We start from the raw sequence: 25,808 nt of genomic DNA, 5'->3' as shown, positions 1-25,808 counted from the left end.
TATATATATATATATATATATATATTGAATAAATAGCAATGCATGCATGTATATAGAGACAAAAAAGAATACAAATAGCAACCAAGCAACAAGATTCCCCCAAAAAACAACTGCAATTAGAGGGAAATGAATCCAAGATCAAAGGGCTGTGTCGCCAATAAAGTCTACCTCAATGAGACCTAGCCACATCTTATTCTATTGTATACACATGAACAAAATTTGGCTCTGCCTTCCATAAGATGAAAAATATTAGCTCTAGTAGCAGGTAGTTCCATGTCAACGGCTCTAAATAAAATCAAAGAACCAAGTCTATCTCACCTCACTCCCATCAAATTCAACATATTCAAAGAATATAAACAAATCAAAAAAAAAAAAAAAGAGGCCTCTCAATAACAAGGGATACACTAAAATACCCCGCAGCCCAGGGCAAAGCCATGGGCACCATGGCAATCCTACCTATGCTCCTGAAGGTGGAGGAGGTGGAAGAGATGGAGTGGGGTTTGCTGGAGCAGAGTTTGCTGGAGTTGGGCTACTTTTGTTATTGTTCCATGGCTTGACTGTAAAGAGCACCACAAGCACGATAATCACCACCAAAATTATGATAGCATAACAGGTCCATTTCCGGGTGTTTTTCTGGAGCACCCTGGCAGTCTGCAACTGCTGAGTCCCACGATCCACAAAAGAATGAGCTCTTCCCACGTTGTTCGCGATGTCGTCCAATTGTTCACCTTGAGCCTGGACCAATACGGCCATGTCCAAGAACACCTGGTGTAACTCTTTAAGATTCTTCTCCATATCCTTCACAGCATCGTGCCTCTCTTGAATTTCTTGTATTGTGTCCAAAATTCTACCCCGGCCTTGTTCTTGAATGGCTTTTTGTAGGAATGTCTCACTCTCACCTGTATTTATCACACATTTTTCTTAATATTGTTATACAATTTTGACAAATTTTCCGGAAATTTATAAGTTCTTTTTTTGATTTACATGTTTATCCTACATAAGTTTGTGACAATCTTGTTAAATATTTGATTTTTTATTCTATAATTGAATCAGGAAAACTGATTGCGGGAAAGCTGAATTTCCATTCTATATTTGAATGGCTAGATTTACATTTTGTGCATTTATTCTTTAAGTTAAATTGATAGAATACAAATTTATTTGACATAGTTTGTGAGAATAGTGTGAAATATTTGAATTTCCATTCTATAATCGAATCAGGAAAACTGATTACAGGAAGATATTCTAACATCAAAAGGGGTATCTATGTATCTCCAACAAAGTCTACCTCCATGAGCTCTAGTAGGTGGCTCCATGCCAATGGCTCTAAGAACCATGTCTATCTCACCTCATTCACTCCCATAAAATTTAATTACAAAACTATATAACATCAATTGGAACCAAAAGAAAAAAGAAAAAAAGGCCATATCTTAAACTATAACAAGGGTTGAAATAAAATGCATTGCAGCTAGGACAAAGCTATAGATACACAGTGATCCTACACTGAAGCATTATCGTTCTATTTCCAAGGCCGGAGTGAAAGTATCACCACTAGAATAATCACCAGCAAAATTATGATAGCATAACATGTCCATTTCCGGCTATTTATCTGGAGCGACCTGGCAGTCTGCAACTGCTGGGTCCCACCCCTTACATACGAATTAGCCCTGTTCACGTGGATCTCAATGTTGTCCAATTGCTCGCCTTGAGCTTGGACCAACACAGCCATGTCCAAGAACACCTGGTGTAACTCTTTGAGATTTTTCTCTATATCTTTCACAGCATCATGTCTCTCTTGAATCTCTTGTATCGTATCCAACACCCTACCCCGACCTTGCTCTTGAATGGCTTTTTGCAAAAATGTCTCACTCTCACCTGTATTCATAAGGTATTTCTCTTAATATTACTTTCTAAAGTATGCTAATTGGCCTCAAATCTATATGTAACATTAAGATTTTGATCTACATTTGCTTCTCTTTTTGTTCAAAAGTGCAAGTCAGTATTATTGTTAGATAATTAAGAGCTATCATAGTATCTAAACTCTTAAGTCCTAAAATCTCTAAAATCCTAAATTGAAGATGTGTGAGAATTCACACCTAAGAAAGAGTATTAGAATAATGGTTAAATGATTAAAATTCATGTTTTAACTCAAAATTATTTTATATAGATCACAAAACCCTACTTGACCTTGTCGTTGGATGGATTTTTGTAAGAATGGCTTGTTCTCACCTGCATTTGTCAAGTATCTATCTTCATTTTATTCCCCATTTTTTTATAAATGTGCCTCAAATCTATACGTAAAATTAAGGTTTTCACTGAATGTTTGTTTCTCTTTTTGTTAAAAAATGCACATCAAAATTATAGTCATAAACTTTACCCACTATTTTCATAAGTTCTCAAGATAAATGATAGTAATCTTAGTATCAGAATAAGGAGTCTAGAATTGTCAAGTCCTAAATTGAGGATGTGTGAGAACCCATAAACCCACACATATGAAGTATTAGAATAATAGTTGCATGATTAAATTCATGTTTTATGCATTTATTCTTAAAATTATTTTATATAGATTACAAAACCTACCATGACCTTGCTCTTATTTATAAGGTATCTCTTTTTATTTTATTCTCCATTTTTTACTAAATTACCTTAAATCAATCTATACATAACATTAAGATTGTCATCCACATTTGTTTCTATTTTTGTTAAAAAATGCACATTAGAATTGTGATTAAGTAATTAAATTCACGAAATAAATAGTAGTTATTGTAATATCATAATAAGAAGTCCTTAATTGTAAGTCACAACAAAGAGTCCTAATTTCTAAGTTGACAAGTCATTTATCAAGGAGTGTATCAGAACTCACACATGTATTAGAATAATGGTTAAACAATTGAAAGACTAAATTCAGATTTTGAGTATTTATTCTTCAAAATTATTTCATATAAAACAAAAATTTATCCTAGATATGTAAATAATGGGTAATAATTAAATTCACCATTTTCATAAGTTTAATCATCCAAGATAAATGAAAGTAATCCTATCAAGTTGTCTGAAAGTTTTCATAAAAATATTTAAATAATAGTTAAATAATTAAATTTATCATTTTCATAATTAATAGAACTCACATGTGAACTATAAAAATATATTAGAATTAAAATTAAAATTAAATTCATGTTTTTTGAGTATTTAACTATTTATTCTTAAAGTTAATTTATTTATTTTTTATATAAAAACACAAATTTATCCTAAGTCAAAATATCACTAAATATCTAAATATCATATTCAACAACATCAACAACAAAAAATAAAAAACAAGTTTCTCAAAAATAAAAAAATTTAATATTTCAATACTATATTCGAAAATTCGAAAAGTGTCTGAAAAAAAGCTGACCTGTGGAAATAAGAAGGTCAACGGTTTTGTCGTCGGGATTTTCGCCGGTGACGGTGAAGTACCGGCGCTGTACGGTCTCCCGATACTCCGACGAGATCTGCTGCCGGAGATTATTGAAACTCTCCATCGAATCCTTCAGCTTCTTCCTCAGCCCGTTCACCACGGAGGTCCTGGTCCGGTCCGAAGAAGAACCGGGTCCACAGCCAGGCAAGCTCCGGTTCGACGCGTTGGACCGGTCCAGCGCCTCGAGCTTGACTTTGATCAGCTTGGCCTTCTTGAGAGCGAGGGACACGTCGGCGTCCATGCGGGATCGGAGGTCCTTCACGGCCTTGGCGTTGTGGAGAGTCTGGGAATTGTCGTGCGAGGAGCGCAGCGTTTGGTTGAGGCGGTCGAGCTCCTTGAGCTCGTCTTTGACGGACTCGACGTCTTCGAAGAACTTGTCGAGGTTAACTCCGGAGTGCCCGGTCTGGCCCATTTCGATATCGTGGTGGCGGTGATCGGGGGAGGGCTGTTCGTTGCGGAAGCGAGAGAAGGAGCCGGAAAATAAGTCATTCATTTTGGTATCGTGGGGAATTCAAAGTTCTAAGTTTTCAAACACCCGTTTTTTTTGGGGGGTAAGAATTGGGAAACGGGTTCCCGGAATTGTGAGAAAAAGTGTAGAGGAAATGATGATCTGGGAAGAGGTTTATGTAATGAATGGAAAAGAGAAAGAGAAAGAGAAAGAGACAGAGAGAGAAATTGGGAATGGTCAAATGGGGTCTAGGTACCTGCCGGTTCAACTAAAGAGATTCAGACTGGTGGAATAGTTTTGAAGTTATACGAAGTCAAATGAGGTGGGAGGGTACGTGGATGGGGATGACATGGACCTTGCCTCTCAAATACTTTTTTTTTAAGAAATTGACAACGGAGGTGGAGAATTTTAATTTCTAAGGGTGAAAATCTCATCTAGAATCATTAAGAAAGTGTAAATTTTAGTGTTTCATATGTACCTTTTTTTTTTTTTCATGTATATATGGAATGACAAATCGTATGTACGCGTTATTCCTTAAGATTCCTATTTAATATCCAGGTGACTTTTTCCTTAGGGAATAAGTATATTTTAAATTAAGTATAGTCATATGGTATATGGTTGAATTTTAAGGGAAAAAATCTGAAAAATAGCACATTAGTACTGTGCCTAATTTTTTTTTTTTTTTTTCATGATAATGGACCTTAGATGATTTATAAAGAAAATAGTGTTAGAGTTCATGCATCAATGCGCTGAGGTGAGATTCAGGGTCCGTTTGTTACTATTGTTTAAACAACAGTTTTCAATATTTAAACAACATTATATGTATTTTCACACACTTTTTTATCCACATGTGTTTGAAATATTGTTGTTATTACTCCAATCATAATCTATCACTTCAACAAGTTAAGACAATTGGGTGACAAGCCCATTATGACAATATACTATAATCCATGCTATTATTTAAAGGGTTTCCTCTATTTGGATTCCTCTTTTTTTTTTTTTCAAAAATAATACCCCTACACTCCTATGTTTAAGTAGAGATAAAACTAAAGGACAATCCAGTAAAAATACAGCTCTAACTCTCATTAAAACATTGTCTAAAAAATAAAGTCACTCTCCTGTTAATTTTCAAATTGTTTTATCCACTTATAAATTAGATTTCAAAATAAAAATTAAATATATAATAAATTCATAAGTTTTTTTTTGCTACAAAATATGACCAATTAGACTAATGACACTTCTAGTTGTATTATGTGTAATATTAATGAAAAAAATGTACAAACTTCAAATTGGAATAAATGAAAAATTATGACTTTAAAAATAAATAAATAAATAAAGTCTCATCATACACGTGAAGCGCGTGTAATGAAGCTAGTAGTTATAATCAATGTACAATAAAAATGGTATTTAGTAAAAGTAAGGCAATAGATGCAACAATTTTTCACAATATCTAAGTTAGTAGGGTTTTATTAGTTCTCATTTGGACAAACTATTAACATCTATTTTTTTTTATCTATAATTAATATTCAGTTATTATAATTAAAAAACAATTTGTTACGTTAATAAATATAAAATAATTTGTGAAAATTCTTGTGACTTAATTGATTTAATAATAAGTTTACGTATGAGTGAGGTTTTTATCTATTATAAATTTATAATTTGTCGCCTCAATAAGATGGTGATTTTTCTCATTTGTATTTCTAGTATTTTTCATGTTTCATGCTTGTTTTTTGTTGATTTTTTTTCTACAGGAAAGGAAGGAAAGAGCTGAGAAATAGCCGAGAGAGAGGAAAGAGTCGTTTTCCGAGTGGAGTTTGATTTGAAAGTTGAAATTTTGGAAGGTTCGTTTTCTGCGTAATGGGATGAGATTTGATTGATTGCGCGTAGAAAATGTTGCTCGAAAACGCGTGGTTGGAACTGGAAATAGACGCATTAGTATTATCCCTTTGGATGGGTTGGAATTCGAATTTCTTTAAAATGGTTGATGACTCTATGGCCCTTTTCTTAAAATGATTGAGCTTTGGTGAGAAAAAGGAAACCTTGATTTAAATAATTTTAAATGCGAATGAGACTTGGTCGCAATGATTTGGATTTCTCTCTATCTGTACTTTCATATTTAAGATTCTTTTGTGGCATTTGGAAATTAAAAATAAATAAATAAATAAATAAACTTTTTTTTTAGTGAACAACACGACGGAAACAAACAAACAAATATGCTAATGTTGGAGCGTTGTTTGTATTTTTTAGAAATATATGTAGGCCAAAAAATGTATAAAAATACATATAATATTATTTAAAAACTAAAAACTATTATTTAAACTGTAATACCAAACAGGCCCATAGCAAGTGAACAGAAAACAAAAGGAATATTTTTTTTTTAAGTTTTAAAACTGTAGAGTTCTTATCCAGTCGTAGGCTGAGGTTGGGAATAAATTAAGCCATTAATATAACAGTAATTTTTTTGGGGTAGAAACAGTAATTTTCAACTACGTTATATTTAACGATTGAACTTTTGGTGATGTTGAAAACTTAATAAAATGCATCCAATTGTGTAACCAACTAGTACTAGTACTTTTTCTTGAAAAAATTTAATTATAATTGTTCAGCCAAAATTGTTGATTTATAAGGTGTGCCCCAAATTATAGCACAGAAACATTTATAAATAGGTTTGTTGGGTTTGCATAAAAAATCAAGTCCTCGCCCCCATTCCATTTGTGGAGCATGTTACAACTTACAATAAATTCCCATGGTGAGACTTGGTCGCATTGCGTGCATAAAGTTTAGTGGTTAGTTAATGCACACCAAGGGCACCTGATAATGCGTAAATAAAGACTGATTCCCATGAAACTTATAAGCAAGTTCGGCTAGTTTTGGAAGCACATGAACAATAGAATATACATTAGATACAACTGCCCTGATAACGACTAACAAATATTCAGTTGGGGTTGGGGGTATAATAAAAATAAAAATACCTTTGAATTTCTCTATTCAAAAATGGCGGTCCACGTCCGTGTACATCATTTGGCAATAAATTCGCTTTTTTCCCACTGCTCTTATTCTTCCAAGAATTAAAAAAGAATTTAATTTCTGTTCCTACCTTCACTAGCTTTTTTTTCATAAATCCTACTGTGAAAAATACATCAAAACACTATGATTTACATGCCAAAGTTACAGTACCAAAATACAATACACAAGCTAATATTTTAAGATGATTGGAGCACACTAAGATTATATGGATACCCTTGGCATGTACCTGATGACTGTCTTGTTCCCTCCAAACTTTCTGGACCCTCAGACGATAGAAGATTCCATTGCAAAACATAGTTTGACAGATCATATATCCCGGCAGAGAATACACAAATCTGAAGAGGAATTTCAGTTTTGGACATAGGTTGAATTTGGATGCTGGTAGAGCTTGTCCCTGACCAAACAAACGGGGTGACACTTTCCAGTGACAATGGCTTTCTGCCTCTAGCTCCAAGGACATCAGATGTGACTTTAATGTCTTTCTCAACTGAAGCATCATGCCAATACCACCCTGATTGGTTTCCAGAAGGGGATGAAGTTCCTTCGCTTAGATGGCCACCAGTATTGACAGAATCAAAGGTTTTAACATGAACAGATGCAACAGCATCTGATGAGTTGAAAATAATCATCCTCAAATTAATTTCGCAAAAGGAGGCAGAGAAGTCATGATATAGTGTCCGAGGCCCATCCACTTGCCATGATATTGGGCTTGCGTTTGAAGTACTATATATTAAGGGGGGAAAAGTCATTATAAAAAACAAGACATAAGAAAGAGGAAATGAGAGTGAAAAGAGAACAAAAATTAGTATCAATTTCAGATTTATATTTAAAATTCTAAATTTTGGTATGGAACTTGCCTGCAGTGACAAGCATGATGAGAAAAAAGATGAGGTGTTTCAGAATCCCCAGAAGTCAGTGGCCGAGAAATTAATATGAAGTCAACTGCATTTGGGTCTCCCTGATCCATGCAAAAATAAAAAGTTCATTTAAACAGTAAAGCAACAAACCATCAAAGAATAGTGTGCAACCTTCTAAACTTGGATCAATAAGTAGGTATGTATGTGTAACATCAGATCGAAATGAATCACCCTCTCCTTCAAGCATGCAAGTCTCTTCTTCTTTTTTCAAATGTTTTAAAGGGGACATTTAGCACTTCAGCAAATAGTGAACAAAGATAATTTGCTTTCCTGCCATCTTTTATTACTATCTTTGCAGACAAATGGCACGTGCACTGTTGCCAGAACAAATATAATGCCAACCAAGATATAACAGTCAACTTCCATTAACGGTGATATAACCCAGAGTGAAAATCATTAACAAAAAAAATTTAAAAATATTGCAAGTGAGCTGCAGATGACTATATGTTGCACTTGACATTAAAGATAAATAATTATATAGCAAGAACGTCACAAACCTGATGTGACATTTCCTGGTGCAATCTTTCATAATGATGAAAATCAGCCAGAGGTGAGCTAGAAACATCAAAAAGTGGTTGATTACTATCCTCAGGACCCAATCCTACGTCACTTCCAAGGACTGGGGGAAGTGTAGAAATCTTATCTTCAGAAGTTAATGACTTCCTGCGACTCTGGTACCAAAAAGATAATTAATTAGCAATAATGAAAAGTAAAAAGCATTATTTAAAGCAAAGAGCAGTGGATATACTAAAACCAATTTAAGATCGTAAGCATATCAAAGTATCAACAACAAACTTATGCATGGAAAGGCAAATATGCAAAAGATAGTAAGGGGCAACACATGAAGACCAAAACCCAGGAAGCTCAAGCATCACATGATATGAGATCTTAAATATCAGCGTATGTCTCATAATACAGCATAAGTTATTAGAAATAACAAAATTCAAATCACGTTATTCAGACCTTGTTCATTAAATTATAATTAGTGCAAGATCAATTATGGGATTAATTAGAAATTGAGTTGTAAGTGACATTTGAAGAGTAAAACAAAATGATTTGCCACTCCAACCCCAACATATATCATATAGTCGCATACAGATCATTTTACAAGAAAATGAGTGCAGCTCTTCTACCAACCTTAAGCATGAAGAAACAAGACAATGCTTGACCAGCCATTAAAAATTGTGAAGGGAATATTGTATCAACAGGCTGAAGAAGCGAAATTTCCCACTGGCGCCCAACAGATGATAGCTGATGAACCTGGAAACTCTCAGAGCTAGTCTTGTTGACAACATCCATGCGCACAAGGAACTCATGCAATCTTGATGGACTGGGACTGATTTGGAATGACAAGTCCAAGGATGGTACTACCTGTAAATGATGAATTTAATAAATAAGAAAAGTTAATGGATGCCCTAAGGGCATTGATTTAGGAACTATATTTAAAAACTTTTTATAGAAAAAGAAAAAAGTAACTAACTTTTTTGACAGCTTTTTATATTTCCCATGAAAGTGATATTAACACTTCCCTAAAAAAATGATGTATTAGCAAATGCCCTAAGAGCACCCATTATGAGAACCTTAATAAATTAGCATTTGTCAGATGTATAGATAATAAATAACAATAAAGTACACAGGTTGTACAAAAAAAAAGGAATAGGTGACACTCCCAAAGGCGGCCATCTAGTCTATGAAGCACTGAAGCCAAACATGGGACCAACATACAGTGATATAGATTTAAAACAAAAACAAACAAAAAAATCAAGGACATGATACAGTGGACATAAAACATGATATAAAATAGTATATCTAGACCACATGGTAATGGGCCTACAACCCACCTTTTTTATTGATCTAACTCATTAGGCATGAAGCAATGGTTCATGTCTATATTTGTTGGGTGTCACACCTTAGTATAAATGAGCTTATTATTTAGTTTTGAAAATCAGGCCCCAAACAAATCTGATCCACTACATGTCATGTATGTGCAACGCACCACTCAAGCCCAGCAAGAAAATTGCATTCAAAGCCTAGGACATTTTAGTCATTCAAAAGATCAACTTTTTACTTGGTCATGCATAGCACCCCCATACTCCAACCAACAACTCCCTCATACCCTAGCCAGCGACAATGCTGCCACCACCACCACCAACCCAACCCCCCAAGAATGCCTCCACAGTTAGATCCCTCCTAGATGGACGACATTTAAGTCTGGGTCGTCAAAGGTGAGATTGGCTCTCTCTCTCTTTCTCTCTCTCAATTGAAAATTTATGCTGTCAGTCCATTTCTTGCCAATATCCCAGTCCGTGTCCCAATCAAATCCAATTTTAAAATGATGTTTTTTAATTCATTGTCGCACATCGGACATGTGTTTAACCATGTACAAGCTGTATCCATGTCAGACACCACGTAGGAGGTTTCTCCGTATCCATGCTTACTAGTATCCAGTCATGTAATGATCTCAGAAATATAGATTTCAACTCTATCAAATAAACTCAACCCATAGAAAATCTCATTCCTCTTTCTCTCCATATAGACCATAGTAGACGCAGTACAACATCCCATATAACGCTGCTACTATGTTGCCCAAACTTCCCTTCCCAACTCAACAAATCAATAAACTTTTTAGGCATCATCCAATGAACCACAAATAAAAAGAACCCAACAATCACAAGTCTCTCACAAAGGATCAATGAAGTGATGAATGATAACTGACTCGCCACTCAGTTTACATTGGCAGCACCAGTCCACCTAAACAAAATTTCTTTACACAGTAAATATGAAGATGGTGCTAATCTAAGAGACCAATGCAACAACACTAAGATCCTCACAAGGAAAAAATTCAGAATTTTCTACTAGAGAACCTGAATAAAATATTTTGGCAAAAGAGAAAGCAGTAACTCAGTTATCTAGGGAGCTCAGTAATTATCATGCTACGCTGGGAACTCATTAATTATCAGTTCCAAAGTTGGCTACCCCCACTGAAAAAAACACTAGAAAGCAAGAAAAGAAAATCAAACCAACACATTCCATCTTTCAGATTCAAACAAACACACCTGCAGATTATAATGCATGCGTAGGGTCCGGAATCTCATGCCGCGTGATATATCTGCCATCTCATAATATACAGTTATGTACAAGTTAATGTCTCCAGGAATGGCAGCCCAAAGCCAAACAGGCCACAGTAGGGGTGTTCCCTCTTGAATTAGAGTGTCCTGAATGATAGACAATTGTGAACCATAAGACCAGTTGCCTCTAAATATTACCAATGCAATGTAAATGGCCAAAGACAATGCAAAATGAAAACATTCATCACCGACCTCAGGAAACAGAAACACATTCTGAGACAAGCTACTGGAACTATCACCTACACAACTTGGATCAGAACTTGTCTTCCTTTCTAGGCAAGCTGGAAACTCTGAGTTCAAATTTTTCTGGTTCCCAATGTTCAGAAACCTAGGATGGCTAACCTTCATTTTCAGATTCTGCCAAAAGATAAAATGGCTTAAGCATAGTAAACACACATCAAATCATCCAGCTGTATAAATAAGCACCTGCCTGAGATATAGGCAAGCTTAGCTATATCAATTGTTCAAATAAACAGATGCACTTACAGCCAAAATAAGCTTATGCAACAGAATAAGACAACAATAGAATACTCATGCACAAATCAATGGCCACAACAAGGGCCAACATGAAATATTTCCCGAAATACTCAAATTATGGTGCAACAAACATACATAGGTAAACTACTTAGAACTACAATATATGAGAACCATTAAATTGCGATTATCATACCTTCACAGCAAATTCTGATTGGTTACTCAACTCCAAAACAAGACGCCGTAAATCTCCTGCAGATACCTTTTCAGGTACAGAATGAATGAAACCCTCGAGCTTGGGTAGACTCTGGAAAACAATGAATATAGAGAAACAAGGAAAAAATCTCCTTAGTCTAGATTGCAAATAATGTGGGGGAGAGAGAGCGAGAGAGAGAAGAAAAAGGGAGGGTTGGGGTATAGTACGTACCTTGATCACTATAAACTTCAGGTTATCACTACGAGAATGCTTAGATTTCCTTCTTCCCTTCGCATTTTTTTTCTTCATATGATTGGACTCAAAGTTGTGAAAACCAACTACTGAACTTGACAATTTCCACCTAACACCAGTAATTTGGAGCACTCCTTCGACTTTGGGAGTAACTGTCAGTTGGACCTGAGAAGACAAGACGCAACGTTTAATTCAAACAAGTACTTCTAAACCACATGCTCAAATATGTTCAGTAGTTCTTTTTTTTCCTTATAAAAAAACGTATGATCCCTAAACTACTTCCAAATCCCAGCCATTAGGCTGAGTGTGAACCACTCCTTACCTCAAGTACTTCACAATACGTAACTAGTGCAATAGCCACAGCTTTTAAAGATAATTTTTTTTTTTTTAATCTTTTATCTAGGACAAGATTATTCTTTACTGGTTTTAAAAGGCAAGTACTATAATCAAGCAGAGTGAAATTTAAGGTAAACATTCAAATAAGCTAGAAGCCCGTACAAGAGTGCCACTGCCTAAAAAAATTACAATGGAAAAAGTTTGGAGCTTTTATGCAGAATTGCATGGTTTCAATTCTTGAGAGGAGACCCTTCAATCAACACTGACTAGTAAAGTATCCAAAACTTCTCTCCCAGGATCCCACTCAGGTGGGACCAACACTGGGCAACAAATTACAGTAGTAAAATGACAATAAATAAAATATCTCAACAAAAGATATACTTTCATGCATTTATTCAATTGTTCTCAAGGACAACTCACCACAGTTGTCTCAGCCCCTCCTAATGAAATGTCAACCTCAGATAAGGTAAATGAAACATTGTCAGAGCTCATGTCCCTGCAATAATCAAGCAAAGCCAGCTTAACAGTTGCAAACACAATGAGGTGTGAGAAAAACACCACTGAAATATGTTAGCCTTATTTTTATGAAAAAAAGGAAGGAGAGAACATGAAAAAATTCAAAGCCATACCTATTGGTGATCAAATTTTTGAAGTCATCATCATTCTGAAGCTCCACAGTTGAGCTACTTGCATCTGCACCAACAATGACAAAATTATTACCCTTTATGATTATATTCTAGAGAACAAAATACATTAAAAAAATATATGTAAAATAAAACTGATAGTAACCAACCAGATTTCATACCATCAGATCCTGCAGAAAGCTCACATATCAGAGAAACTCCAGAGATGGAAATAGGGATTTGCAGTGGGTTTTTAAATTCAATATCCACCTTTACTGCTTCTGCAAAGGGATTAGCATCAAAATATCAAAACCATATGTCAATGCCATCTTTACTGTTTCTTTTTGCTCCAGACTACTTAACTTTTAATAAAGACCAATATTTGGTTTTTTTTTTATAAGTAACGTAAGAAATTTTATTAAAAAACCAACCGAGTACACTGGAAGTGTACTACAGTGGCACAAATCAAAAAGGATATTCAAAGAGGATATGTACTCCTACAAAAATTCTTCATGCACTAAAGGAGTAAAATTTTGATTGCCCCTTTTTGCTGCTTGGGATATACCATCACAGATGTCTACTTCCTAAAAATAAATACTAACTATATAATTTTCCTAAACTACCCTTATTTTGAGCAGGAATACCAAATAGAATGAAAACATAAATAAAGAAGTTGTAGCTAAGGAAAGTATACACTTTCTATTTGAAGTGAAATCAATAATTGATGTTCCCCTGAAATGTTGGATTTACAAATATTGACAAACAAAATGAGATGGAGTGTATGCATACCACGTTTTGTGGCCCCTATCTACACCTGATCTATATGGCCTAAGGGCAGAAAATTGGTTATTTGAGCTTAAATGTTGCAGAAGAGTAATTAAAAAGTAATATGATTCTACAAGCATATGATACAACATTATTTGATAATGCAAGAATTCTGTCACCTTCATACCTCCTGCCACACAAACGTTTGATTCTTTGTACTTTTTTGAGATAAGCTTTGATTGTAAATCCAACCAGTTAGTCCTGACATTAGACAATGGGGGAATAATGTCCTCCTCTAAAGATTGCCACAAACTTTCTCTAACAGTAGCCTGGAAAGTAAAAAGTCAAAAATGACATCAACTAAAGCCTAAACCACTGTAAAATGACAGTTATATTAAGCAAATCATTGTATGATTAATTCTGACGAAGCTCAATTAAAAAAAATTAATAAAGATCATTCTATAAGAATCAAGTACTGTAGCACAAACTTTATTCAAGACATTACTTCAGTAATGATCAATAGGACACTTCACAACAGGTGTTCATAACTTGTAAAACACAGAAAAACCACTTGGTTTGACTTTCTCAATAAATTTTTAATTTATAACTATATATATATTATAAAAAAAAAAAACCCATACAGAAGAACATCATATGATCATTAGTCATGACCATCAGTCAAACTTCTTTCTATTGGTAATTACATATGCACCCAGTGGTCTTGATCCCACAAGGTTAGACATTTACTCAACCATATACCAACATATTAGCATATTACAATTGAATCATCCTCATGGTCTAACAAATTAATTTACGTTTCAGCATAACAAGCAAAAATAATTCAACTTACAGCAGCTGGTGATGCATAAGTTCGATGGTCTTCAAAAACAACCTTAAGTGAAGAGATGTTGACCTGAGGCAGCTGAAGTTTCAATACCTCAAATGTTTTCCCTGTTTTCTATATTAACAACCAAAAAAAAAAAAAAACAAACAAACAAACAAAAAGGCAAACTGTTAAAATATAACAAAGCTCATACGATGATCTTTAAGAAATTTAATGTTCAGAGAGCTGACAGTATGTTTAATGAAATGCATAAAATGCTAAGCTTTAATACTATTAAAATAAATAAAATAAAAAGTTTCTTCTTTATAAAGATTTTCTGATGAGCAAATACAATTCACACATTCACATGGGTTGAACCTGCATCCTTAACTCCAATTTTGTTCAAAAGGGGTTGGACATGCCATTAGTACAAACACCATTGACTTCTTTCTCATTTTTTCCTTTTTTGGCAAAGTAGAAAATGGTAGTAGATGTTTTAGTGTAAAAGGTTTTTTCTTATTTCCAATCAAGTCTATATATATATATATATATATATATATATATATATATATATATATATATATATATATATATATATATATATATATATATATCATCAAATGGAAAATTTTATTCAATGAAAAATAAATACAGCAACACCACAGTACATGGGAAGTGCACAGCAGTAGTTAAAAATCAAAGGCAAGTACATAAATCTAATATTTCTAGCAAATCAGAAAGAGCAACGACATAGGACAGCCATCCAATCAACATCTTAATATCCGAGGGCAAGCCTTCTATTCCTTCAAACATACGATTATTACACTCTCACCAAATAATCCAGACAAGGCATAAAGGAATAGTGATTTCAATGAAGAATTGATTATTCCTAGTTTTAAGTTCCTACATAGAGGCATTTCCTATCAAGATTTTCCTGTTTGCTATATCTCAAGCTTCTCACACCTTTGAGAGTGATGCTGAAACCCAGTTTACCCTCCATAAATGGGGTGCGTAACTTAAAAATCAAAGAGAGTGGGGAAAAAAAATAAAAGGATAATTAATAGAATATAAATCACCTGAACAATTTGAAGAAAGTCTCTCAGAAATAACTCCTGTGTTGTCTTGGGTTGATGGCTACACGCCAGGACCTCCAACATATGTTTGACAGCCAGGTCATCCATCCCAAGAATAGCATACCACCTAAACCAAATAAGTTTCATAATGAACTTTTGCACATTACAGATACCACAAATCGTGAAAACTATGAATGCACCTAGCCCATATAACTCACTGTCCAATTCGGAAATTAACATTGTCTTTGATATGGCCCCACATAATTCCTTTGAAAACAGACACAGAACTTCTGTATGTGCGAATTGCATGTTTAATCTGGAGGACACAAAGGTAAAAGCATTTTTAAGGATCCCACATCTGGCAAGCTAACTAACATTTTCTATAACTTTGAAGGATAGGTACCTGATCACATTTTTTGTACCGATCACCAGACAGAACAAGATGAAATCCAAACTTGCGTAACATAGGAGGTTTGGACAACAAATAGCAATAAGATGCTTGCTCAAGAAATACAGCTGAATGTAGAGGTTCCTAAGAAAAGAATGTTGTCAGGAAGAGAAAATAAATCTCTCATTCAATTTTATTTCAAAAAAGTTATGCATTACCTCACTACAAAGGCGAAAGTAAACAACAGCAGCCTCTTTATACTGATCTCTTGTCTTTAACATCTCTACCCACCAGAGGCCACACCGTGTCGCATTTTGCTGACTTAATGACCCAATTTTCTGCATGAATTTCAAGTTAATGCCATTGGACATTCATCAAGGCCCAAACAATGACAACAAATTGCAAGAGCATATTACTCAGTGGATTTGCTAATTAAGCCACTCATTTTTAGAAAATTTCACAAATATATGTATATACAAAATCACTCTCATACAGTAGTCAAACAAAAACTGTCTCCAGGGGTGATGCCATGATTGCAACATAACATCCAATCCACCAAAAAAATCAGGCTTAACAAAGAATCAATCTAAATTACCGTACATACCAGGCGGTTACCAAAACATACAAACTTGACTGATTAGCTACTTTGGGGAGAGTCTAATTGAACACAAAATTATCATTTCCCTTAAATACGGTCTCGTCTAACTTGGGAGGGAACATAGGAAATAAGAAGCATGTTGAACAGTATGACACATAACATCCCACAGCAAAAGAATACAAACAAAACACTTTTGAATGGTGTAGAGTGGATTCTAGTAACAAACATTTTCTCATCTGGTATACATTTAACTCTACTTCCATTGTCTCGACTTCTTCTCACGTCTAGATTTTTGGAGTGTTCAATATTTCTTCAAGATTTGCTTGACCAGATTACCTTTGGCTCTCACCATTGAAACGCTTACGAATAAAAATATTTCACAATATATTGTAATGATCATCAATCTCTTCTTACTTTCCAAAAACACCCTTGCATTGTGTGTGTGTGTGTGTGTCAAAATTGATAAGTTACACACGCATACAGTGGGGTTTGAACCCACAAACTCTCCTTCCACCCATTTTATGGGAGAAGAAAGTGCCATTTGAGCTAAAGCTCATCGGCCACTTGCATTATATATCTCCATCCAAAGTCATCCATGCTTTATGACAATGATGTCACTATAACCTAGTTGATTTGTATCGCCTTCAATTTAAATACACAAAGAAGGTCAAAAGCATCCTCTGAACCATCTCCTTTAAAGCATTGTTGGATAAAATAAATAAATAAATTCTTTGAGGTGCAAAAGGAATAAGAAGCGTACAAAAAGGATGTTTTGGAATAAATAGCAAAATTATGGAGTGATTCTTGTGATTCCATATAAGCTTAATTAACTCTATAATTTACCACTTTCAGTTATAAGAGAAAACCAATTAGATATTGTTATCCCCCAGTTCCAAGTAGGATAAAGTAAGAACATTCTAAACACACCATATAAGTATTAAAAGCATTTTCCATGCAATACTCTGCCTCCTTTCTTGATTGATCCAACATGAAGAATGTAAGACCCATCATCTCCTGCAAGAACAAGAGATAAATTAGACTGTTGCATTGTGGGGTCTTTTAAAGAAGATAATGTAACAGTCACAATCAAAAGAGAAAACAAACAGAACTCGGGCAAACAGGCTGTAGACACCCTAATCTGGACCAATTAATGAACTTAAGTCCCTTATTTTAATGAGAAAGTAATGAAACTATAAATGATGCTTTGGAGACATTACAAGGCTTTTGTTAGAAGATTTAAGATAATCACAACCCAACATGACAAGGGACGAAAGATTTTGAAAATAAAAATAAAAATCTTGCTACTGAAGCAATCATAACTACACTTTCCAGGAAAAGAGAAATTAAGAAAAATACAATCCAATGAGACAACCCTTGCATCTTTTGTGTGTGCAACATTTATCAACTAAGATAATCACTCACATGCAAGCCCATATATGCAGCATGGATACAGTCATAATACACAAGCAGAATAATTTTAAGTTTATAACATCAATGTTTCCAAAGGAACGCCCAAACCTGCACCCATATTACCCCACAAGAAAGAGATCACCCGAAGAGTCATTCAGAGTAACGTACAGAATGACCATTGAAATGAACTACAGATACATCACTAATGAATCAGAGATTTGAAACTACCTGTACTCCAGCATAGCGTTTCCAGGCTTTATCAAGCTTGTAATCTGTGGAAATTAGACGATAATTTGATAATGCAAGTTCATAATCCCGTAACATGAAGGCATAGTCACCCAAAACTCTAATCTGAGATTCAATGGAGCTAAAGGTATACCTTCAACAGTAAATTTAAAATAAATTAGAACAACACAACAAGAGAAATGAGAAGCAAGCAGAGAAAGGTAATTAGAATATGTGTACAGCATACATAGGACCATCCGGGGAATCCACTGCATCTTCTTTCCCTTTTCTCCACCATAAATTTTTTATTTGGTTTCTAAAACCTTTCCGTGTGGCAGAAACCTAATTAGCATAGAATTTTACACAATGTAGAATAAGATGAGGAACAAGCTTTTGAGCAATTATACATTTGACAACATTTGACAATACAAGATTCCCCATCACATATGAACTCAAGAAGTGCTGGAAATAAAATACCTGTTGATTCAGAAAACGTATTTTTTGCTCCATGTAAGGAATGATGTGTTTAGATGATAAATCTTGCATGAGATCTTTTATCTGTTCCCAGTTTGTATAAACAGATGCCAAAGTCAATCTTTCAGATGTATGCAAAAATAACTAATTTTAACAACTTTTTCAAACAACTAATTATTTTAATGAAAAGAGATTTACCTCATTAGAGTCGTCAATATTAAGAAAGCAACCAACACACTGGCTAGGTGAAACATCAGATTCCTGTCACCAAAGTAAATGGGACAATGGCCTTAACATTACCAAATTAACAATATCATGAAAAACAATACCTAACAAAAGAATATGTGTCTGTACTTAGAGAGAGAGAGAGAGAGAGAGAGAGAAAGAGAGAATGAAAAACAACAGATGAACACCTGTTAAAAAAAGAGGTGAAGACAAAAAAAGTTACATCTTTGAAGTAACTTACATAAGGAGCCCAAGGATTATCTTGACGTTCAACCGGCCCATCATGAGAAGAATTAATGCAAAGTAATTGGCACTCATTTGAGCCAAATGTACTCTTCATTTCCGTCAAAATCTTAGCTGCTCTGCAGAAAGAATTCAAGCAAATAAGTAGAAGAATCTTTTTTTTGATAAGTGGCAGAACTTACTTCAAAGAGAGAAGTCATGCTACCAAAATTGAGCTGTAATTATTATTAATATCAAAACCAACAGCATTATGGCATGCAGCAGACACAATAGCATGATTAACAGTTTGAAACCCCAAGGAGTAGCACAATTGGCTGGGGACCTTACGAAGCAGAGGTCACTAGTTCAAACTCCCTACCAAAAATGAGCTGTAATTATTATTAATATCAAAACCAATGGCATGCAGTTGACACAACAGCATGATTAAAAGTTTGAAACCCCAAGGAATAGCACAATTGGCTGGGGACCACATCTTATGAAGTGGAGGTCACTAGTTCAAACTCCCTTCCCCCTCCTCTTGGGGCCAAACTTATCACACACACACACACACACACACAAAAAAGTAGCTTGATCAACAGTTTGAAAAGCACAAGTGACACAAGTTACACTAGTATAAAAATCTATAATACAAATCCACCTAAAATTTGGTATTCTCTCAACAATAATGAGTTAAATAAGTCATTATGTAGTTTTAATTTGACTAAGACACAGAAATTTAAATTCCTACTCAAATCCACAACAAAATAGATGAATAAATGTCTCAGGTCTAGAGCAACCATCCACATAAAGTAGGCTAAGATAAATTTCTTAGTTAGAGTGAATTATTCAATTCCCTAAATCAGCTCTATAATGTATATGTGATCAAAACATAAATTACTAGCAAAAGTAAATTAATGTTTTTGATTTGGAAGTTCAACTCAGTTTAGATCACATGATCCAGAACATAAAATACTAGTTTATTTGGGATTTCTGTCAACTGAATTATTAAGTTCTTCATAAGACATATATGATATAATGTGCTTTCCATATCATAGCCTGTATATAACACCAGTATAATGCCAAGCGTTGACATATAATAGTTTCTAATATAACAAGAAAGGAGAGAACCAGTATACTTCTCTGGACTGCCATCTTGATTATCATGCACCAATAGATAATGCTTCAAAATTTTTGGGTCCATTGCACCATCATTAAGAAGAGAAGGCAATTTGTCGGTGTTAAATAGGTCAACAAATCTGTTAATAGGCTGTTCATCCTTCGAGGAAACAACCAAAAGACCTGCAGATAAATTTGAACAAAACCACTGAGCCTAATAAGTAGATTGGAGAAAAAGGAACAAATAGTTCTGACAAGTTTAAGATACTTACATGCCACAGGATGGTCAAAAGCTTCATGTTCTGAAAAAGACACTGTACGTACAAGCTCTTTATTGAAAAACTGAAACCATGAGGGTTGAATTTCAGATTCAGAGCCTGCACAAGGAAGTTGTCGTTTATAAATTTAACACAATAAGACAAAAAAACTGCAATCATGAAAATTAAGACTGTTCCTCTAAATACTAATTGTAAGAGTAAAATAATCTAATTGAATTATTGATTAAAGAGACAATAATCTGCAACGGATACTTTTCAACAACGACAAAAATAAACAAGGCATAAGATGGCTGCTAAGACCCAAATGCCAAAAAGAAATCAGCCACAGTAAAACTGCAGTGCAGGAGCTTAAAAAATGATTATGTTCATTCTCATAATTCTTCTAATCAGAAGCTAACCTCGGATTCTGAAAAGTAAATATTACTTACTGGCGAGTAGATTACTAATTTGGGGCGGGTCTGAAAACATGTCATCTTTGTCCCCAGCTTGGCTAATAAAATGTTTCAGTTGCTCTTTCGCTACCTAATTGTATGAATACACAATTTCAGACAGAGACAATGCGAAACACCAACAAGAAAGATATTGCATTTGCAAAATTAAAGGCACACAAAGGCAACTAATATTTGCAAGACCAACATCCACCTAAACTAGAACATGCTACTTCCATGATCTCCCTGAGTCCATTTCATAGTTGCACATGAAAAAAGTTCAAACCCATTACTGCCAACTAGCATACAACAAGTTTTGATCCAGGATTTTTTTTCAAGTGGAATTCTTTTTTTCTTTTTTTTTGAAGTAATAAAAAACCATTAAAGAAAAAGCACAGAAGGGTGCAACCCTGGTACACAAAAAGTATACAAAGGACAAACCAAAGCAAAAAAAAAAAAAATGGGCACAACCCTAGTACACCGGAAGTATACAAAGTACAAGCCTAAGCAAAAAGTAAAAAAATAATATAATAAAATAAAAATTAAAACTGTTAGTACCTAGGGACTCTATAAAGTTTGCAATAGAAGAGGTATGAGAGGTTGAAGACTTGAAGCCCACTCATATAAGGTCTTCAAAAATAATAATTTCCACTTCATTGTGTGCAACTCTTTCCCTCAAAGCAATAAGAATTTCCTTTTATCCAAAGTCACCAAATTAAACACAAAGGAACAGCTTTCCAAAACTCCCATTGCTTCTCTTGCCCAAATATCCCTTCCAGCATGATAACAACTCACACCGAATAAGGCATTACCTACAATACACCAAACAAGCAAAAAACCATAGACCATAATTCCCAAGCCACTACACAACATAGAAAAACATGAGCCACACTCTCTACGTTGCTTTTACACATAAATCACCAATCCATCATAGTTATCCCTTTCTTCCTTAGATTATCCGTAGTCAAAGACTTTCCTAATGGCACAAACCACAAGAAGAAAGCCCACCCTTGGCGGAGCACAAACTTTCTAAATGCTCTGCCAAGTCCTTCTCTCAATGCCTTACAGTAGCTCCACTTGGAAGCCTTGATTTTGCAAAGGGATCCATTCCAAGTAACTACCTCACCACAATTAATCTCCATAGCGTAAATGTCAACATCATCCAATAATTGAGCCATAAGTTCTAATACCCAGTCATGCACCGTGCAAATGATTAATGGATTCCAATAAAAGCAACCATTTCAGTACTCTTGACAATCCACCACCTTAGTATCATTATCCCTAGCAATTAGGCCTCACTCCTTAAGAGTAGCCTTGTCATCCCACATATCGCACCAAAACCAAGTTTTAGAACAGCGAACAACAGCATATCTGACAAAACGCACAAAAACGTCCCATCATCTTCTAAAATTCATCCACAAACCCATGCCATATGGCCCCCTAACCTCATCAGATCACCAACTCTCCCAATTAATGCCTACTGCCCACTACTGCTCATAAACTTTCAAATCAACTTTTTGCTAGCAATCAATTACCGCGGATGATTCTTTAAAGCAACAACTAATCTACAGCTATCTTTTATTTTTGTCAAAATAAAGACAAACAGCTCTATTAAGCTCAGTTCTAATGATGTTCAAGATTTCGAACTTTTCGTACAAATTTTCCTACATTTTCTTAGCAACCAAAAGGTATATGGCCCCCTAACCTCATCATATCACTAACTATCCCAACTAGAGCCTACTTCATAACCATACCCTGCTTCCTCTAATGGCAATAACACTCATAAACTTTCAAATCAACTTTTTGCAAGCAATCAATTGCTGTTGATGATTCTTTAGAGCAACAACAATTAATATATAGTGATCTTCTATTAAGCTCAATTCTGATGAGGTTTAAGATATCAAACTTTCTTACAAATTTTCCTACATTTTCTTAGCAAACAAACGGTACATTTCTAAGCAATTACCTCCAAATTCGGCTGCCGAATATCCGCAGCTGAAAACAACCGCAACTTGAACTTTTGAAGCCGATAAGGCTGATCACTCGCTGTCCGTACAGGTACTGCAACAAATTGCAAAAAACACGATCCAATCAAACCACGCACACATCTATCAAAACCTAACACGCACATTTCTCTGAGAGAGAGAGAGAGAGAGAGAGAGAGAGGTTACCGTCGATGTTGTTGAAGGAGCAGAAAGGGCTGAGCATCTGAACGAAAGAGAGGTGGTTCTTGAGGGAAGCTTCTTCGACGAGAGGAGTAGAGAGGACCATGACGACCGGAGTGATCTCGTCCAATAGCATTTTGCCAAGTGGCGTGTTCGCCGGATCCATTGTCTTCTCCGGTTGAGCTTTCTGCTATGGTCGCACTGTGGTCACTCGCTGGGTTTTATGACTTTCTTTTCTTTTTTTTCTCTCTGCCTCTTTGGTTTTTGGGTCTCGATTTCAGATTTCTCTCCTCTCTACTCTCAGATCTCTCTGTGGCGTCAATTTTTTTTTTTTTTCTTATAATTCTATGTGGCGTCAATTTTTTTTTTTTTTTTTTTTTTTTGAGAATCCCGTGTGGCGTCGGTTGAGAGCGAAATCGAATGCCCGTTTGGGTTTTTTTCAACGTGCATTTTTATTCTTTATTATTTATTTTTAATAATTTAATGTGATTACAACTTACAAGCATGAAGCATGTTGTTTTAAAATTTTGAACAGTCAAAATTTGAAATTGAGTTTGACCTTTTTTTTTCTTTTTTTTATCAGACAAATTTAGAATCTGGTTCTCAATTAAACTGACCTATTTTGGTCCGATTTTAAACGATGGTTACAAGATGGATGCATTATAATTAAGTTCTTACAATATTTTTGAATAGAGCTTACTTGATTTTATTAGATATTCAATAGTATATCTCAAAAATAGAAAAATATATTCAATCATTTAAATAAATACCAAAAATAATTGTTAATAGATTTTTAAATATTAGTAGTGTGGTGAAATTAATCTATTAATTCAAAACAAATGGATAGTGTTCATATTCATGCATATACAAATTCTAGTGTCAATTTTTTACAAAATTTAGTTATATCTTATATCAATAAAATTGTGTTAGGATTGGGTCTTGGTGTGAAGTTGTTCAAAAAAAACTAAGGGGCTGCTTGGTTTTCGTGTTTCCATTACAGATAACTCAAAAATGGTGGGACCCATAGAGAGAAAACTTGTTTGGATTTGTTTTCAAGTTTTATTTTCATCACTCAATTCTCTGATTTTTAAGTGATGAGTTATGAAATAACACATTTTAGGTGTTTTCAAGTTATGGAAACAGAATTATGATGGCATTTTTGTAAATACATACACATTGAGGGACCCACGGTTAGTGCCTTGTCAAGTCCGGCTCTCCTTTTCACGATCTCCACCAACAGCTTTTTCCTTCACACCAAAAACCCAACCCACAAAAACTCTTCTCCATTCCCAAATCTAAGCATACCTCTTTACACTTCATCCCCTTTGCCCAGCCACGCTGACCGAGTCCCCACCTCATCCAACCCACAACGGCCACAGTTCAGACCAGTAAATACGACGACGAGATAAGACCTTTGAAGAAACGTGACCCATCTGACAAACAACTCACAAATGGGTCTCAGTCTTAGACCGATGCTTCGTCGAAGGTCCGTTGGTCGTCGATCAAAGATTTCAAATTTGACTCGATCCGGCTTTGTCGTCGATCCAAAAGGAAAAAAAAAAAGGGATCTATGAAATGATTGTGTTTGTGTTTGTGTTTGTGTTTGTCGTCGATTAGGCTTTGTTGGGTTTGTGTTTTGATTAAAATGATTGTGTGAGAGATGGGTCTTGCTATTTTTCTACACTTTTTTTTTTTTTGATTTGGTGGTGTATCATAAATAAGTATGAATAGAGTTTTGATTTGCTGCTGCATATTTTGAGGATCGAAAAATGGCTTTTGAGTTTGGGGGAATTTTTATTGATGAGAGTTTTTGTTGTTTGTACTTCTTTGGTTGCACTTCACTGTGATTGTGGTGGTGGCAAAATGAAATAAGCAGTGAAAAAAATGAAATGAAATGAGTGTGAGGCGGTAGACTAACAAAATTGCTTGACATGGTGCTCAAGTATGGGTCCCACAGAAAGTACAAAAAATTGAGTTATGAGAAATTGGAAACAGTGTGTCAAAATGCTACCTTTAGGGAGTTGGGGTATTTTAAGTGAGAAGTGATGAGTGATGAGTGACGAAAATTGAGTAAGGAGTGATGAGTGATTGTTTTTAAAAAACCAAACAGCCCCTAAGTTTCTATTTGTTCAAATATGAGAAGTTGATGGTCTTTTGCCAATATCTTTTGTGTTGCAATGAATTCTAAGTGGAACTATATTCATTAGAAAGTAAGCATTCAATACTTCAAAATAGACACAAAGTTAACCTAATATGGATTAGAAAGGGTAAGATAGAGTTGTTTTGCCGATCTTGGGTAAGATGTAGTTGTTTGAAGTTGGCATGATTGTGTTAACACCAATAATCTGACTAAAGTGAATCGCAATTTTTCTTAAACAGATTTGTGGCAATTTACAATCCATATTTCCTCTAAAAAAACAATAAATGTGGCTACTAATCTTATATGATTTTGCTCCTTTCTTCCCAACCATATACAAAAAAATCCTTTTGTTTTGTTAAAAAAAAAACATTATATACATCTTAAACCTTATATATCTTAAAACTACAATAATGTTTTTTAATGTGTTCACTGCAACAAATCTTCTAGAGGTTATTTGGAGTGTCAAAGGTTAATTTGTGTAGACAAGAAGTTCCTGAAATAAACCAATACAAAGGTTTCAAATGTATTGTAACTATTGCAATATGAAGGGAAGATGAGTGTTTGCAAATATAATAACAAAAATTCTAGTTCTACAAATGTTGTGTTAAGGTATATTATTATGACTA

At 34.7% G+C, this 25,808-nt stretch overlaps 2 protein-coding genes across 6 annotated transcripts; both read right to left on the bottom strand.

The window, feature by feature from the left end:
* Positions 1-67: 67 nt before the first annotated feature.
* Positions 68-4,169, bottom strand: LOC142610701 (syntaxin-121-like). 2 transcript variants are annotated; one of them, XM_075782606.1, is made up of 3 exons: positions 3,389-4,091; positions 1,617-1,872; positions 210-643 (listed from the first exon to the last, which is right to left on the bottom strand). In XM_075782606.1, exons 1-3 carry the CDS (start codon positions 3,942-3,944, stop codon positions 457-459), a joined length of 999 nt encoding a protein of 332 aa, XP_075638721.1. In that variant the 5' UTR covers positions 3,945-4,091; the 3' UTR covers positions 210-456. The 2 variants fall into 2 exon arrangements, with proteins under 2 accessions (XP_075638719.1, XP_075638721.1); XM_075782604.1 differs by lacking the exon at positions 1,617-1,872 and having other exon boundaries at positions 68-899; positions 3,389-4,169.
* Positions 4,170-6,868: 2,699 nt separating this feature from the next.
* Positions 6,869-23,462, bottom strand: LOC142610486 (uncharacterized). 4 transcript variants are annotated; one of them, XM_075782296.1, is made up of 28 exons: positions 23,049-23,462; positions 22,844-22,938; positions 20,878-20,971; positions 20,444-20,548; positions 20,184-20,354; positions 19,075-19,190; positions 18,807-18,869; positions 18,612-18,692; positions 18,382-18,476; positions 18,138-18,288; positions 17,427-17,513; positions 16,120-16,239; positions 15,917-16,045; positions 15,732-15,829; positions 15,517-15,640; positions 14,468-14,575; positions 13,805-13,946; positions 13,023-13,133; positions 12,859-12,922; positions 12,650-12,725; positions 11,873-12,058; positions 11,642-11,752; positions 11,164-11,328; positions 10,900-11,058; positions 8,981-9,214; positions 8,341-8,514; positions 7,784-7,884; positions 6,869-7,649 (listed from the first exon to the last, which is right to left on the bottom strand). In XM_075782296.1, exons 1-28 carry the CDS (start codon positions 23,206-23,208, stop codon positions 7,103-7,105), a joined length of 3,867 nt encoding a protein of 1,288 aa, XP_075638411.1. In that variant the 5' UTR covers positions 23,209-23,462; the 3' UTR covers positions 6,869-7,102. The 4 variants fall into 4 exon arrangements, with proteins under 4 accessions (XP_075638411.1, XP_075638413.1, XP_075638412.1 ...); XM_075782298.1 differs by having other exon boundaries at positions 13,035-13,133; XM_075782297.1 differs by having other exon boundaries at positions 19,075-19,195; positions 20,192-20,354.
* Positions 23,463-25,808: the final 2,346 nt, after the last annotated feature.

This window comes from Castanea sativa, chromosome 9 (assembly GCF_040712315.1).
Source record: "Castanea sativa cultivar Marrone di Chiusa Pesio chromosome 9, ASM4071231v1".
NCBI lineage: Eukaryota > Viridiplantae > Streptophyta > Magnoliopsida > Fagales > Fagaceae > Castanea > Castanea sativa.
The sequence above is the reverse complement of the archived record's forward strand: the minus strand, read 5'-3'. Positions and strand labels throughout refer to the sequence as shown.

Excerpts from the sequence above, each read along its gene's own strand:
- LOC142610701 (XM_075782604.1), bottom strand. The coding sequence starts at position 3,944 with ATGAATGACTTATTTTCCGGCTCCTTCTCTCGCTTCCGCAACGAACAG. Across the intron at positions 900-3,388 it reads TGACCTTCTTATTTCCACAG|GTGAGAGTGAGACATTCCTA; the intron begins GTCAGCTTTTTT and ends TGATAAATACAG.
- LOC142610486 (XM_075782296.1), bottom strand. The coding sequence starts at position 23,208 with ATGGATCCGGCGAACACGCCACTTGGCAAAATGCTATTGGACGAGATC. Across the intron at positions 18,477-18,611 it reads TACGTTTTCTGAATCAACAG|GTTTCTGCCACACGGAAAGG; the intron begins GTATTTTATTTC and ends TATGCTAATTAG. Across the intron at positions 12,726-12,858 it reads AAAAATTTGATCACCAATAG|GGACATGAGCTCTGACAATG; the intron begins GTATGGCTTTGA and ends TGATTATTGCAG.